The sequence below is a fragment of the Manis javanica genome, chromosome 5 (genome assembly GCF_040802235.1).
Source record: "Manis javanica isolate MJ-LG chromosome 5, MJ_LKY, whole genome shotgun sequence".
Taxonomy (NCBI): Eukaryota; Metazoa; Chordata; class Mammalia; order Pholidota; family Manidae; genus Manis; species Manis javanica.
Window position 1 is genome coordinate 167353877 of NC_133160.1, and position 16654 is coordinate 167370530.

The 16654-nt window shown below is 49.2% G+C and overlaps 1 protein-coding gene across 17 annotated transcripts in view; it reads left to right on the plus strand.

Annotated features, from left to right (window-relative positions):
* SLC2A9 (solute carrier family 2 member 9) overlaps positions 1-16654 on the plus strand; it is a 208216-nt gene that overhangs the window by 72628 nt on the left and 118934 nt on the right. For 16 of the 17 annotated variants that reach the window (XR_012131823.1, XR_012131822.1, XM_073237848.1 and 13 more), the window contains exon 6: positions 11562-11694. The exons of the other annotated variant lie outside the window; for it this stretch is intronic. Coding sequence is in view for 14 of the 16 variants with exons in the window: in XM_073237848.1 (XP_073093949.1) it covers positions 11562-11694 (133 nt within the window). In the remaining 2 variants the exon portion in view is untranslated. The remainder of the gene's footprint in view (positions 1-11561; positions 11695-16654) is intronic. 17 annotated transcript variants of the gene reach the window in all.

The window sequence follows — 16654 nt, forward strand, 5'->3', positions numbered from 1 at the left end:
GAGACTACCGGGGAGGAGGGGACTACAGAGTAAGAGGCGGCAGAGGGGAGAGAGAATGAGAGCACCCTGGATATCAGCAAAGCGGTCTTCTCTTTTGCTGAATTATGATCCACACACGCATCAGAGGAAATGACCTGAAACAGGAGAAAAAAGATCAGAAAGAACGCAAGCCGAACAGTATCAGGAGGTCACGCACATCTGGAACAGTTCCAGCTAGCCGCAGTGGGAAGACCTCCTCATATACAGGCGTGCAGTAGAGTCCTTATAAGGGTCCAGCCTCAGTGGCGGAGCCACGTTAACCTGGAATAAAGGGCGTTCAAGACCCATTCCCCCAGCGAGGCTGAAAAGCTTCTAAATGAACAAATCGATCTCAAGGACCTCAGCTGCATCCAAGAATAACACTTGACACTGTTTAAAGGAATACAACAAAATCCCACAATTATGTGCAGTTTACAATGAATAAAAAGTTCACATTGAATTTGAATAAAAAATCACCAGGCATACAACTAAGCAAGAAAATAGAACTCATAATTAGGAGACGAATCAACTAATAGAAACAAAACTACAAACTCCAGAGATGATATAAATGGCAGACTAGGATGTTAAAACAGCTATTATAAGTACATTTCATGTAGTAAAAGATAGAGGAAAATACAAACATGAGAAAATGGAGGTGTAAACAAAGACCCGAGCCAAACTTCTAAGGATGAAAAATATAATACCTAATATGAAAAAGCACACAGAACAGGGTAACAGTCAACTAGACACTGTGGAAGAATAGATGAGCAAACTTGAAAATAGAGCAATAAAAACTATTCCAAATAAAACACAAAGAAAAAAGATTGAAAAAAGACTCAGTCTGATAGAGACCTCTATGGAAAACCTAAAAAGCTATAGCTAACATCACACTTAATTGTGAAAGATTAAATGCTTTTCCCCAAGATCTAGACCAAAATTAGAACAAAATATTCATCAATACTATTCAGCATTGAACTAAAGTTTCTATCCTGTGTGATAAAACTTGAAATAGAAATAAAAGATATACTGTTTAGAAAGGAAGATTTAAAACTGCCTTTATGTGCAGAAGGCATGTTCATTTATTTAGAAAAACCCAAAGAAAAACAGAAAAAGTCAGTAGAACTGATATTAAGTGTAGTCAGATCACAAGACACAAAGTCAATAGGTAAGATAAATTGTGTTTATATGTGTTAGAAATGAACAATCAGAAATCAAAAAGAACTATGATTGGCTATATTGTTAAAATATGAAATACTTAGGGGTAAATTTATCAAGATATGTATAAAACTGTACAGCGAAAACTAAAAACAGTTAACAAATTAAAAGTTAACAAATATGATATATCTAATGAAATAGATATATCATACTCACAGCTAGAAGAATTAATGTTAAAAAGTCAACTCACCTCAAAGTCATCAGTGAACCCAATGCAGTCCCAATCAAAATCCTTTCAGATTTTTTTGGGGGGAGGGGTAGAAAACAGATGAGCTGATTCTAAAATTTATATGAAGATTAAAGGTCCTAGAATAGCCAAAGCATCTTCAAAAGGAAGAACAAACTTGGAGGTTTTATACCATCTGATTTTAAGACTTACAGTAATAAGTACAGTGGAGTAGGGCAGAATGATAGAAAATAGATCACTGGAACAGGGAGGGAGGTTAGAAATAGATCTAAACATATTTGGCCAATGGATTTCCTACAGCTGTCAAGGTAATTCAAAGTGGACAGAATAACCTTTTCAATAAATGGTGCTGGAGCAATTGGAATTGCGTATGGGAAACAGTGCCCAGAGGAGATGGGCGCTGAGCCTGTTTAGCAGTGGCAGGAGGTGGCAGGTGGTCTGGGCTCCCTGGTTCTCTGCTCCTCTCTCTGAGAGAGGATCGGCTAGATGAACAGGGCCGCATGGCCATGTTTCTCTGGGAATGTGCATAATCTTCAACCTTTTCGTGTTCTAGGAAATGCATGCTTTTAAACTACACTCTGTTTCAAGTAAATATTATGTTTTCAACTCAAAGAGCTCGGTTTTTGGAAATGTCTCCTAATAAATGGCCCGTTGCCCAAACTCCAGATCCCAGGCTCACTCCTTAAGCAGCAGGGACTCTAGGGCTTCAGATACCATGCCACGGTGTCGCACAAATATTTATTTAGAATCTGGTCTGTCTAGAAGGAACAGAGCTGGCCTCATCCAGTCTCCTCATTGGACTGATGGGAAAACCGAGGCCGGAGGGTAGTGACCTGCTCAAAGACACACCACTGATGAGTAGTGGTAATGATATTGGTAGCAGTGCTGATAGGTGCTCGCATGGCACCAACTCTGTGACAGTCCAAGTGCTTTACACATATTAACCAATCTGTCACAACAACCCTACTGGCTAAGTTCCACCACTCAGTGTCATACTCATTTTGCATGAGGAAACTGAGGCACAGGGAACTTAAGTGACTTATGCAAGGTTACTCTGCCAGTGAGCGGTGGAGCTGGGATGGGAACGCAGGTGTCCTGGCTGCTGAGGTCGTGTCCTCCATCATTATACCCACCACCTTCCCAGGGGACCCTGGGCCTCTGGCTCAGGGGAGGCAGACCCGCCATCCCAGGACCCCTACCCCCCACGTCAGGACCCAGGACCCCAGCCGTGCAGCTGCTCTCGCACGCTGTCAGTGCTGCATAACAGCCAGCCAGTGGCTCCCATAGAAGCAGCTTACTGATCCAGCTGCACACCAGCCAGCAAATGGCACCAAGAAGACATTTACCCAGAGCCTTGTGAAAAGGGCTGTCACAGAGGCATGTGCCTCTGCAGATGGGTGAGGGTGTCCTGTCCTGTAACTCTGCCTGCAGGAGTCCAGACACGCCCCCAGGAGGTGACATCTGAGCTGGTTTGAAAGGAAGAATTTCCAGTTTGCCAGGCAGGCCAGAGGAAGTCAAAGGTCTCCTTGGCAGAGGGAACAGCATGTGCGAAGGCTCAGAGGTGTCAACGGGAGTGCTTTGAGAGGCCCGGGAACCACGGGGGACAGGGAGGAGCCCAGGGAGGGAGCTGAGGCTGTGGCGGCCACACAGAGCCTCTCAAATGCCAAGCTGAAGAGTTTGAGCTTCGTTCTTGTAGTTTCTTTCCACCACAAGGTGTGGCCTCCCCTTCTCAGCCTCCCAGACCCAGCCTGCGCACTGCTGGCTGGGAGTCTTCACCACCCAACCAGGCTTGTCTCAGGCCTCCACCCTGTGCACACTCCCGCATCCACGCACTGGAATCGGCAGCTCGGAGGGGGGTAGCTCATGTACCCATAGCTGGTGATGGAAGCAGGGCCAGAAAACCATCCTCAGTTGGAGATCTCTGCACTCTCCTGGCTTCAGGCTCCTCCTGACATGTAAGGTATTTAAAAACGAAGAGGAAAGGGGAGGTTCTGCCAAAGGCCCTTCTCTGAGGAAAATGACAGTGCCACGCGGCTCCTCTACTCACTGAGCACAGCAGGCCTCCCCCCACCCCCCAGGGCAGCCGTGCTGACCCACAGCCTTATCTAAAGGGAGTGCGCCAGAAGCAAGACAGCCGATGCAGACACCCACTGGGAAAAGGGAAAACAGGGCAGGGGGCGCTGTGCCAGGCCCCCACTGTGTCCTGCTCCTGCTGTTATTGTCGCACGCCTGGCCTGCCCATCAGGAAGTGTCCTGGGCATGAATGACAAGGTGAATGAGTTAAGGGAACGAGATATTAGCCTCACTCTGAAAATCCAGCCTCACAACATATACAAGTAAAGAATCAAGGGTGCTCAGAGGCAGAGGGGAAGGGTGGCGAGACAGCGCCCCAAGAGGGCAGGGTGTCATCCTCTTTCTCAGAGGCTGGGGGGTGCCTAGCAAAGGGCCATGAAGGGTACCTGTGTTCTGGTATCTGAGCCCCAAATAGCTGGACAGGGACCCTGAGCAGGAGAGAGCACACCAGGGGGGGCAGTGGCTCATGAAATTCAATGGGCCCCCTGAGAGTGGGAACGCTCCTCTCCAACTCCTAGACTTTGTGTGCTCCACCCAGAGAGCAAGCCCCAGGCCCAGGGGCAGCCATCCAACCTCAGACCCACTCTTGACTGGAGTGGCCACTTACGTTGGCTCAGGACCTCAGCAAAGGGGAAAAAGAACCAATATCTATTGGCTCCCAACCAAAAGCCAGGCCCTTGCTTAGAACAGCACCTCCATCAACCTCATAGCAGCCCTGAAGTAACCTCCGTGTTAATTACTGTCCTCATTTTCTAGCTGAGACGACTGTGATTAGAGAGAGAATAAATAATTTGCTCAAGGCCCCATAGCTCCAAGTAGAAGAAACGGAATTTGAACTTGGGTTTGACCCCAAAGCTAGTGAGGCTGTGAAGGGCAGAGACAGAGATCCAAGGTCACTGGTAATCAGGGCTGGTCCCTGGCCACCAACAAGACAAGCAAGCCTCACACCTTACACATCCCCAGAAGCAAGGTCCCCAATGGGAAACCCAGTTCACACAGGTGTCCTCGTACTTTCATGAGCCTTAGAACAAACCACATTTCTTTGTCTTCCTCTCTTGAGTTCCATTTGGAGGACACTGATCTGATGGCAGATGAGCCACAATGAGGGATGTGGGAGGAGGTGGCAGACAGATCCACGGCGTGAATGGGTCTGAACAATGACACCCAGGATGAGTCCTCTAGGACACAGAAGGCTCACAAAGGGATTAATAATGGGTGACAAGTTCAGGAAGCTTAATTTAGAAAAGAATGGTGCTTGAGAACCAGGCAAGGCAGAGGACAACAAAACCCTGTGAAAAGCAGAAAAATGTTGTAGGAAAGGGAGATGGACCTAGCATTTCTTACAGAAAGCAGTGGGTTGTATGCAGGGGCTTCATGCACATCTAGAGCTCACAACAGTGTTCTGATTGCTGAATGTTAAGCCCTTGGAAGGTAATTTCAGTATAATTTCTAACACAGGAAAATGAAAGGATAATCATAAAGCCTGTGTTCTTGACATCTCTGTTACTGTTGTTGAATAGAATCAGACCTTGAACGCATACCACATTTGCTGCAAGGACCTGAACTGCCTTGGCAGCTGGATTGTACCCTGTAGGGTCGGGTGGCATTGATTTCTGCATCTCGAGAAGAGATGGAGGCCGACCAGCCCATCTGCAAGGTGGTGGTGCAGACACAGTGAGCCCACGGTCCCCCCCTGGGGCTCTGTGAAGCTAAGGCCAGCAGGGACCCTGTCTGGAAGGTGGCTTCTGGGGATGGCGAGGTCAAGGGGTTCCATGAACATTTGAGGGCTGCTGCCATTTCCCTGGTGAGACCCAGCTCACAGACCAATAAAGAACATTCAAACGTTTCACGAAGAGCCCTTTCAGAAGGTGAGCACAGTTTCCTCACCGTCTCTCCCTTAGGGAATGGCTGACACCTGCACTGGCACCTGGCCCTGCCGGAGTCCTCAGGAGCCATTGGAGCTGAGCTCGGTGATCTCTGATGAGTTCTGTATAGAACTTCTGTAGGCCAGCAGGCCTGGGTCAGCCTGCTGTATTCTGCATGTGCATTCTCTACTCAGCCTGCCCCTGCCATGAGGGGAGGAGATGGGGGATTGCTCTGTTCCGGGGACCATGTGAGATCGGGAACAGCCTCGGGAGGAGCCCTGTGCAGGCATCAGGAGGGCCAGGTTCTGGTCCAGCTCTACCCCTAGTTTCTCACATGACCTTTCTGGGTCTCAGTTTCCTCTTCTACAGAATGGAAATTATAATAATACCTCAGAGGGGAATATTTGTGGTCTTTTAGCCTTTTAATAGGATACCATGTAGGGAATTTTAGCATTAAGAAATGAAGAACTTTAAAAGCAGGGTGTGAGTTCTTGCAGGGGGTGTCTATCTCTAGATGCAGCATTGCTTACCCGTGCCATTCATCTTACCCAGCATGCATTCAGCCAACAAGCATTTACTCTGCACCTGCCATGTGCCAGGCACTGGGCAGAAACATGATGCCCACGGCCGGGGTGGCCCTGAGGAGCTCAGTCAGTGGGAGAGACACACCTGTAAAGAAATACGTAGCTATCCAAGATAACAGGTGCTTTCATGGAAATCTGTACCAGGTGTAGATGGCATCTGCAGGAGGGAATACTGGATTGGAAGGACAAGGAGACATTCTGTAGATAAGCAGCAGGAATTCCTGGGAGAGGGAACAGCATGTGCAAAGGCACAGCATCATGAAATCAGGGTGTTAGACTCAACGGAGGTTCCCGGATCAGTAGGACCAAAGTGAAGGAGCGCAGGGCTAGTGTCTAGCCAGCAGCAAAGCCAGAATCGCCGCAGGGTTCTAGCAAGACAGAGCTTTGTATTCCTGGCTGAGAGATTCGGCCTTGATCCTGAGAGCAACGGGGAACTGCTGAAAGGTTTTATAGGAGTGATGTAGAACATCCGATTCATATTCTGGAAGGATCTGAGCCTATGAGGGAATGGAAAGAAGTGCAGGAGCATTTGGGGACAGTTAAGATGCTATTGCAAGAATCCAGGCAAAACATGGTAAGAACCTCCCCTAAGTCGAACGGCTTAGCAAGAAAGGAGAGGAGATGCGCATGAGAAAGATGCAGGAAACAGCGGACAGGACCAGATGGGGGGAGGCAGCAGCTGGAGGTGGGAGGCCGTGAGGTACAGGTGGGAATGGAGGTGACCGGTAGGTTTCTGTAGGTTTCTGAATCAGATTGCAGACCAGGTAGAGATGGCCCAGCTGTGATCAAGGGGTAGGCATAGATGGGCTGGGAGGTGGAGGCGCTGTGTTGAGGTAGGGGCCCCAGGAATTACCAGCGGGGCCGATAGGAAGCTGGAAATGAGGGTTAGAAGCCCCAGGAACAGGTAAGGGCGGGACATGGAGATTCGCAGCCACGGGCCCACAGAGGTTAGGTTCCCCAGGTGAGACCCTGAGATGGTGATTTGAGGGCAGGAGGTTGATTGGGGGGTGTGCGCTGATCGGTGCCTGCTGAGGAGTAAAGGAAGCAGGACTCAGCAGGGGGAGGTGGCAACAGAGATCTCGGCCGACCCACGGGACCTCTGGGTCCCATTTTTAGACGGGACATCAGCCATTGCTCTGCGGGAGGGTGGATAGCCTTGGTGAAGAAAGCATTTTTCAAGGGCACATTTGGGCAGACTCAGCTGTGGCCCCACAGTCAATAGCAGTCTCAGAAGTGGGAGGATGACCCTCAGTCCTGGGCCATCCCCACTGCCCACTGCAGGTAGAGGGGAAGGCTCGGGACAGTGGCTCTCAGTTGGCTGTCACTGGAGCCACCTGCAAAGCTTGAACACTCCAGGGCCACGCCCCCAGACCAATGAACCAAAATCTCTAAGAGTGGGAGGCAATGAGCCTCAGCAGTTTTCAAACGTGCAGATACGTGTAAGGACCTCTGTGTCGGGGGAAGCATTGGAGACAAACAGCAAGAGGGCTGGGCCCAAATCCCTTGGCTGTTCACAGCAGCAGGAGAGGTGTCCCCAGAGGCAAGGGCCAGGGGATTTCAGAATGAAGCAAGCAGTGGCTGAAGCAAGCAGTCGCCTTCATCAAGAGCCTAAGGGGTACCAAGCCTGGGGGAGAGGCGTGACTCAGCGCCTTCTCAAATGTTCCTGGAGTTGGTTTTTATCAGGTATGGGAAGGAAACGCATGAGACAGTCTTTCAAAGAAGTTTATTACTCATAGTTCCCAAAGGGAGGGCTCGTGCCACCCATTCAGGGCCACAGGAGGAAGCACAGGGTCAGTCATGAGGCAGAAAGAGTGAGGCGAGAGCGTGGCGTAGTTTCTCCAGGATAGAGTGGGTGCAGGGTGGGCAAGCTTGAGCTAGTTTGGGACCACACGGTCTGTAACGCCGGGCGGGCTCTGAGCCGCAGGGGCTGCTCTAGCTGGTGCCTGACTGGAGGGCCACTCAGTGTGGGAGACCTGGCTTGGTGGGTGAGAGTCACATAAAAGTGGCCCCCCACACACTGTTTGGTTTGCGTCTGACAGGCTTGCTCCCAGGCAGGTTGGTTACCTACTGCCTAGGGATTAGCCAGCCCTGGAGGGGCAATCTCTCTTGGGGATCAATGAGGATCCAGATGCCAAAACATCATAAAACATGGAAAATGAGAAGCATATTTATGCCCCTGCCCTGTGGGCTCTGGGCCTGGAGGTCAGTAGGCTGACCCGGGTTTCATCACCGGTGCTGGGCATGGCATTCACAGCAGGACATGCAACCTCGGCCCTGGATTCCTCAGGGCTGCGGAGGAGGGGACTCCCTGCAAGAGAGAAGAAGATGCAAGCTCCTGGTCAGGGAGACTTCAGGGGGAAGGGTGGCCCCAGAGAGGGGACCCTCCACAACTCGCTTGAGAGAAGGAACCCCAGCTATCTGCCAGCCCCAGAGCCCCGACCCAGCTCCTCCCCACTCTGATCCCCGCTCTGGACCTGGAGGGTCAGACGCTGGCTAGCAGTGGGGTGGGGAGGGCAGCGGGGAGGAAGGAGAGGAAAAGACACGAGAAGCAACCATCTACATCCCCCAACACATGGCTGCTTTCCCCCGCAGGCTGCAGCCTGAAGCAGGCTTGGGCTGAGGAATCGAAAATCAGGTTCGAAATTCAGTCAGGTTCATTTTGATAATCATTTTGAAACTGTGCCCCTAGGACTATCTGGCCCCTAAGATTGAGCCCCTGGGTTGGCTGGGAGGTGGAGCCTCGCACTTCATGCCCACAGCTGCCTTGTGAGGGGGCACTGCCTCCAGCAGCAGCGGGCATGGGCTGCCCGGGAGCCTGCTCCTGGCGGCGTGGGCACCAGCCCCCTTCACTGTGCCTGCTCCACTTGCCTGGGTGGGTCAAGGACATGCCATGCTGTCCTTAGTAAGAACCAGACTTGGGGTAAGATGGATGGTTCTAACTCTGCTCCAGATCTCTAGCTGTCTCGTCACGGGCCAGGCGGATATTGTTTATGGAAAGGCCCAAGGTTGTCTGTAGCTTGGGGAAAATAGAACCTTGAAGTCTGTTTTGAAAAAGGAAACCTTGCAGATTAAAGAGCAAGATAATCAAGTTAGTGCAAAACCCACTCACTGTACCTGAGGGGGGCTGACAGTCATCGAAGCCAACAGGATCTGCAGTTTTCTTTCCTCCCCAGTGAAATCAGCAGGTGTAGGAGCTCTGCCTCCGTGCCTCACCACACACCCCGGGCACTGAGTGGCATCAAAGACTCAACAGGATTGACTTCCCACAGGAGCTCGTGGTCCTGTGCTAGGCGAGTGATAGGCATGCTTTAAAACATGCTTTCTTTTTAGAATATCTCCTGACAAAGAAAAAGGTTATCTCTGCAAATGTCAAGGGGTCTCTGTGACAGTGTTCAGGTGTCAGAAAGCTCCTTCATTTCTCCAGCAGAGAGCTACTGAATAGCTACTATGTGCTGGGTCCTCGGCACCATCCTGGGACCAAGAGCCTGGGAGCATGTCCGGGCCCGAGGTAGATGGAAAGAGATCTGATTCCCTGGGTCTGGTGGCCTCATGGCCCCTCAGCCACTGAGGCACCCGGGGTCAGGCTGTGTGGATAAGAACTCAGTTCTGGGGGTTCAGTCATGCTGTGTGACTGGACTGTGGCCCCGAGGAGCCCTTTGATCTCTCTGTGCTGCCGGAGATGTTTCTGTAAAATGGGGGCTGGTGTGGATATTCGAGGAGATCGTCTATGTTACGTGATTCTCACAGCGCTTAATCATAAAAGCCGCGCCTCCCTGTTGAGTGCTCCCTGTGTGTGAAGTCCTATGCCGAGCACGTATACACCTCACTCATTTAACCCTCCCGACCTACGAATAGGCACTCGTGTTACCCCCATTTTACAGATGAGGAAACTGAGGCATAGGCAGTATGACCCTTTCCCTCAGGTCACAGAGAGTGGGGGGTAGAGACAGAATTCAAATCCAGATCGCCTGCCCACATGCATGCCTGTGCCCACAACCCCCCACTCGAGGCCTGGCCCGGGCCTCAAGCCAGCACTCATGAGTGTCACCTGCTCTGTCCTGGGCAGAGGGGACGTGTATGTTCATTATTAGATGTGCCTATGTGAAGAACTTTGTGCGGCCTTCCCTGCGTGCAGGGCATCGTGGCCATTCCCAGCGTCATTTCGGTCGGTCACATGCCATGATGTGGGCTGAAACATTCCGCTTAAAACGATCACCTGCTCACAGCGCAGTCATGCTTCTCTTGGCAGAAGATGGGTAACAATCCCTCCTAAATATAACACCTCTCCCTGTAGCTGGCTAACCTTTCCAGGAATCTCCCGACTCTTGCTGGGTGATGGTGCAATCAGAGGAGATCTGTGAATAAAAATCATTATTACATGCAGAATGGGGGCTTCAGAGAGTCAGGACCTGACCATTGCCCTTTGGCAGCCACTTTCCTGCCCTGAGTTCAGGGTCCCTCGTGTGATCTGACAACTTACTTGGGCTTCTGCAGCACATGAGGCTTGGGAGAACATTCTGGGGCCATTCTGTATCCTGGGAACAGCGGTCAAGAGCAGGCACAGGGCCTGAGCCTAGGGGCACTGCCAGAGTGTGTGGCCAGAGGCCAGGGACACATTCCCGTCGGACCCTGCGGCCGGCTGCACCTTCGCCCAGTGCACGAAGTCTTTTCGGGCCTGCGTGTGTCTGCTCTTCTCCTCGGCTGCCTCCTCTTACTTTCTTAGGAAATAAAACATGTCAGGAGTCCGGCACTGGGCATTTTTCTTTTCGCCTCTCCCCCCCTCGCAGCCACGGTGTTAACATTCTCATCTTTCAGAGGCACAGGAGAGAGTCATTTGGAAACCTGGGTGAGAAAAAAGCCGGTCAGGACGGAGGCGGCCTTACTGGGCCTAGCAACACAGGCTCTAGGCCACGTTTAAGCTGAATTAGAGGTGAAGGGTGCTGCCTGAATGACTCAAAGTGCCTCCTGAACAGTGAGTGTCGTAGGCCAGCTTGCCTCCCGCCACCCCTTCATCCCCGCCTAAGGGGCAGGCTGCCCGGGCCCCACGCTCCCGTCTGTGAGAATGGGGAAAGCTCTCCCACTGCCCTTCTCAAACATCTCGCACGTGCGTCGGGTATCGTAGGCCTAGGGGGCATCTGGGTGGTGGCACCTGCATAAGCAGTTGTTCCCTCTGCGTGCCCACCAGGTGCCAGGCCCGCAGTCAGAGAGCTGTCTGGACCCACCTCCTCGGCAGCCTGCATGGTGGCTGTGGCTGGCCGCATTCCATGTGGAGAGAAAGGGATTCTGAGCGGCCATGAGAATGGCTTCCAAGGCCACAGGGCTGGGAAAGCACAGCCCCTTCCGGCTCACCATCATGACCAGGGGCCGTGGTGTCAGCTGGCCCTCATGTCCCCTAAGTGGCCTTGGCCCCGAGTCCCACAGGTCGCTGCCTCACAAGTGGCTCTGTGGATTCACTGACCTTGTGCGTGGCAAATGGGGCCAGTGCAAGCCAGTGTCTGTTCCCCCTGTCACCCCTTGTTTGTGGGGTCACACTGGTGCAGAAGGAGGGCCGGTTTGCAGAGAGCCAGGCCCCAGGATGATGACTGAAGCCACGCCCACTCACGGCCCATCTCCCTGCAGGAGAGCAACTGGCCGTACCTGTTTGGAGTGATCGCTGTCCCTGCCGTGGTCCAGCTGGTGAGCCTGCCCTTCCTCCCTGAGAGCCCACGCTACCTGCTCTTTGAGAGGCACGACCAGGCAGGAGCGGAGAAAGGTAGGGGCCCTCGTCTCTCCCAGGCAGCTGCACCCTGTCCCCTGGGCTCAGCCCTGTGCTGGGCCCGGGGCCTGTCCCTCTTGGCAGGTGCCCTAGAACACCCTATGAGGCTCCCTCTTCCCAACAGCCTGCTGTGGGTGGTGCAGGGAAAGGACACAGATCACACAGGGGGCTTGGAAAAGCCAGATGAGACCAGTGTCCCCTGCCCTCTGTGCAGTGTCTCTCCACTGCCCCCACCCAGGTGGCCCCAGCGCAGAGACAGCACCAACACAGATTTCCCCGTGGTCAAGTCCGACTGCCTCTCCCTCGGCTCCTCCTTGCGCTTCACCGTCCAGCCCTCCTGTCCTAACAGTCACTCACCAGGAAAGGAAATATGCAAACCCAGAAAGGAGTGCCAGCTTCACGTAGCATGGGGCAGGCACCTGGGCACCACAACCCACCAGCACACCCCCAGCAGCCCTGGGAAGGGGTCAGACATCTACCCAGTTTGCAGGACAGGCACAGGAGCCCACGATGGGGCCTGGGAGTTGTCTTAGGAGGCTTTCCCTAGACTCCCTGAATGCGGACATGCTGGGCCAGATGCAAAGCACCACGTTCAGAATCAGAGGTGTATCTAGTGAGCCCTGAAAAGCCAGAATCATTTTGTCAGGAGACAACGCGGGAGGAACAACATTCCCATTCTTTTTATAGAAGGAGACAGAGTCGACAGCACGTGGCTGAGCCAGAGGGGTTGGACTAACATCTGCCTTCCATCCCAGCTCTGTGGTCCCACTGGGGCAATTCTTCCAAGGGTTCTGAGCCTTGGGACCCTCACCTGAGAAAGAAAATGATATGAATGTCCCTTGTTGTAAGCTTATTGTAAGGCTGTAATTAGATGCTGCATAAGGCTCAGAGTATTATTTGCTGTCATCATTACTGATAACTCTGTCCCTTTTTTTCTCTCTCTCCTATCCTCTGATCTAAATTCCATTAATGTCCACCTCCAAGAAGAAAACTGAGAGTTATATGGACACTCTAACATGGTTTGTGCAGCACCTTATGGGTGGGACAACCCAAACAACCTACGTATTTTCTGAAGTAATGAATTAATCTAATATTAATGACTATCTCATGTGCCTAGCAGTTTGTGGCTGGGGTCCACTTTCTCACCTATAACACTCCTGGGATGTGACATCAGAAGCATTCTCATTGCTTTCCCTTTTTAGGTGAAGAAACTGAGGCTTGTGGAGAAGGTGATTGCCCAAGGCTGTGGTTAGTGGCTTTGGTTTCTGGAGGCCTTTAAAAATAAGATGGGAAGTGCAGCGCTTTCTTCAGTAGAGGGCCCACAGACACAGAATTTGCATGAATTTGGCAGCCTGAGTGGCCTTGAGCCCTCTCCGCCCATCAGCCCCCAGGGATGCTGGGTGATAGCTCTCCCCCACCTCACAGCCCTGCTTGACAGGGGGACTGGGACCCAAGGGTGGTTCTCCTCTCACTGAGGGACCCCAGGGGGTTGTGTTCCAGGGGGTGTCCCATGGGGCCTGTGGGAGGACAAACCGGAAGGAGGCTGTTTGTCAGATAGGGGAGGCTCAGCAGCGAAAGAGCAGCTGAGAAAGAGTGGGGGACATCTGATTCCCGGAGCCCCTCGACCCATCTGGTTGCTCTCCGGAAGAACTCCCGGGGAACATTTCAGTTAAGGCCAGTTGGAATGGTCAGTTCATGTAAATGCCGGCCAGTGGAGAAGGCTTAGAAGGTTTGTTTAATAGCACAGCAGGGGGTAAGGAGAAGTCCAGTCGCAAAACTGAGAAGTATTATACGTGCACTTTGTAAAAAGAACAAAGACATTGGCTTTGGGTTCAAAGAGAATATTGAAATTTGCATCTGTACAAATACAAGTGCTAATTTCACTGCAGACACTCACCAAACAGTAGGTATTCACTGCGCTGGGCATTCTGCCAGGTGCTGAGGGAAGAGGTGAGCACAAGACAGCATTTGCAGCCCCCAGGAGGTCAGGGGGAGGGCCTGGTGCAGGGAGATGGGCACACTTGGTAACAGCACATCTGTATTGAAAGAAATTTCTTTCTAAGCATTTCACATTTGTTAGATCTCTCAAGTCCCCTATTTTAAGACAGAAAAACTGAGGATAGGGCCAAAGACATAAAGCTAGCAAATGGCAGCACTGAGATTTGAACTCTGAGAGCCTTGCTCTGGAACCTCTGAGCATACAGAAAACATGCTCTACTCCCCAGAACCTAGTTTGGCACTGTGGGAGATACACTGTGTCCAGTCTGCTAGTAATCTAGGGGAAAGGGGCCCTGTAGGAGTTGGTTATTAGCCTACTAATGCTGATAACAGGCCACCTCAAAACTCCCTGGCTTAAGGCAATAGCGCTTACCATTCCCAAGTCTATGGGCCAGCTGCCAATTCTGCAAACCTTGATAGGGCTTGCTTTCATATTCTTCTACTTTTTTTTATTGAAGTAACATTGATATACAATCATGTACTGATATCAAATATACAACACAGTGGTTCAGCAGTTATCCATATTACTAAATCTTCACCCCCTCTAGTGCAGTTACTATCTGTAAGCATAGGAAGATATTACAGAATAATTGGCTATATTCTCCATGCTGTACTATCACTGTGACCAATTTATATTATGATGGAGAATTTTTGTGCCCCTTTATCCCCCTCACCCTCTCCACCCACCCACTCTAGCCCCTCCCCCATGGTTACCACTAGTTGATTCTCACTGTCAATAAGTCTACTGCTATATTGTTCCTTCTGTTTTGCTTTGTTTTTATATTCCACAAATAAGTGAAATAATATAGTATTTGTTTTCCAACATCTTGCTTATTTTACTGAGCATAATACCCTCTAGGTCCATCCATGTCGTTGCAAATGGCAGGATTTCTTTTCTTTTTATGGCTGAATAATGTTCCACTGTGTATATGTACCATAACTTCTTTACTCATTCATCTATTGATGGACACTTAGGTTGCTTCCATATCTTGGCTATTGCAAACAGTGCAGCAGAAAACATAGAGGTGCTTATCTTTTCATTTCAGGGATATTTTTTTCTTCAGGTAGATTCCTAGAAGTGGAATTACAGGGTCCAATGGTATTTCTATTTTTAGTTTTTTGAGGAACCTCCATACTGCTTTCCACAGCAGTTGTACCAATTTACATTCCCACCAACAATGTAGGGGGTCCCGTTTCTCCACATCCTCACCAACACTTGTTATTTCTTATCTTATGGATAGTGGCTATTCTAACTGGTGTGAGGTGAGGTTTCATTGATTATTGATATAAGTATGTTTGGAATGGTCATTGTGGTGTTGATTTGCATTTCCCTGATAATTAGCAATGTGGAACATCTTTTCTTGTGCCTGTTGGCTGTGTGTCTTCTTTGGAGAAATGTCTGTTCAGGTCATATGCCCATTTTATAATTGGGTTATTTGTTTTTTGGGTGAACTTTATGAGTTCTTTATATATTTTGTATGTTAACACCTTATTGGATAAATTGTTTATTAATATTTTCTCCCATACTATAGATTGCCTTTTTGTTCTGCTGATGGTGTCCTTTGCTCTACAGAAGCTTTTTAGTTTGATGTAGTCTCACTTGTTCATTTTTATTTTGTTTCCCTTGCCTGAGGAGATGTGCCCCGGGAAAAAATTGCTCATACTTATGTTAAGAGATTTTTGCCAATGTTTTCTTGTAAGAGTTTTATGGTTTCATGTCTTACATTCAGGTCATTGATTCATTTTGAGTTTAGTTTTGTGTATGACGTTAGACAGTGATCCAGTTTCATTCTCTTACATGTAGCCGTCCAGTGGTCCCAACACCAGTTATTAAAGAGGCTGTCTTTTCCCATTGTATTTTCATGGCCCCTTTATCATATATTAATTGGCCATATATGCATGGGTTTATATCTGGGCTCTGTATTCTGTTCCATTGATCTACAGGTCTGTTCTTGTGCCAGAACCAAATTGTTTTGATTACTGTAGCTTTGTAGTAGAGCTTGAAGTCAGGAAGCATATTCCCCCCAGTTCTGTTCTTCTTTCTCAGGATTGCTTTGGCTATTTGGAGTCTTTTGTGGTTTCATATGAATTTTAGAACTATTTGTTCTAATTCATTGAAGAATGCTATCAGTATTTTGATAGGGATTGCATTGAATCTGTAGATTGCTTTAGGCAGGATGGCCATTTTGACAATATTAAGTCTTCCTACCCATGAGCATGGGACAAATTTGCATTTATTTGTGTCTTCTTTAATTTCTCTCATGAGTGTCTTATAGTTTTCAGAGTACAGGTCTTTCATCTTTTTGCTTAGGTTTATTCCTAGGTATTTTATTCTTTTTGACACAATTGTAAATGGATTTCTTTTCCTGATACCTCTTTCTAATAGTTCGTTGTTAGTATATAGGAATGCAACAGATTTGTGTGTATTAATTTTGTATCCTGCAACTTTGCTGAATCCAGTTATTAGTTCAAACAGTTTTTTTGGTGAAGTCTTTAGGGTTTTCTATGTGTGATATCATGTTATCTGTAAATAGTAACAGTTTAATTTCTTCCTTACCAATTTGGATGCCTTCTATCTCTTTGTCTTATCTGATTGCTGTGGCTAAGACCTCCAGTACTTTGTTGAATAAGAGTGGTAAGAGTGGACATTATTATCTTGTTCCTGATCTTAGAGGAAAATCTTTCAGCTTTTTTTCATTAAATATTAAACTAGCTGTGGGTTTGTCAAATATGGCCTTTATTATGTTGAGGTAGTACCCTCTATGCCCATTTTTTGACAGTTTTTATCATGAATGGAAGTTGAATTCTGTCAGATACTTTTTCAGCATCTATTGAAATGATCATGTGTTTTTTATCTTTCTTTTTGTTAATGTGGTGTATGATATTGATTGACTTATGAATATTATACCATCATTGCATCCCTGGAGTAAACCCCACTTGGCCATGATGAATGATACTT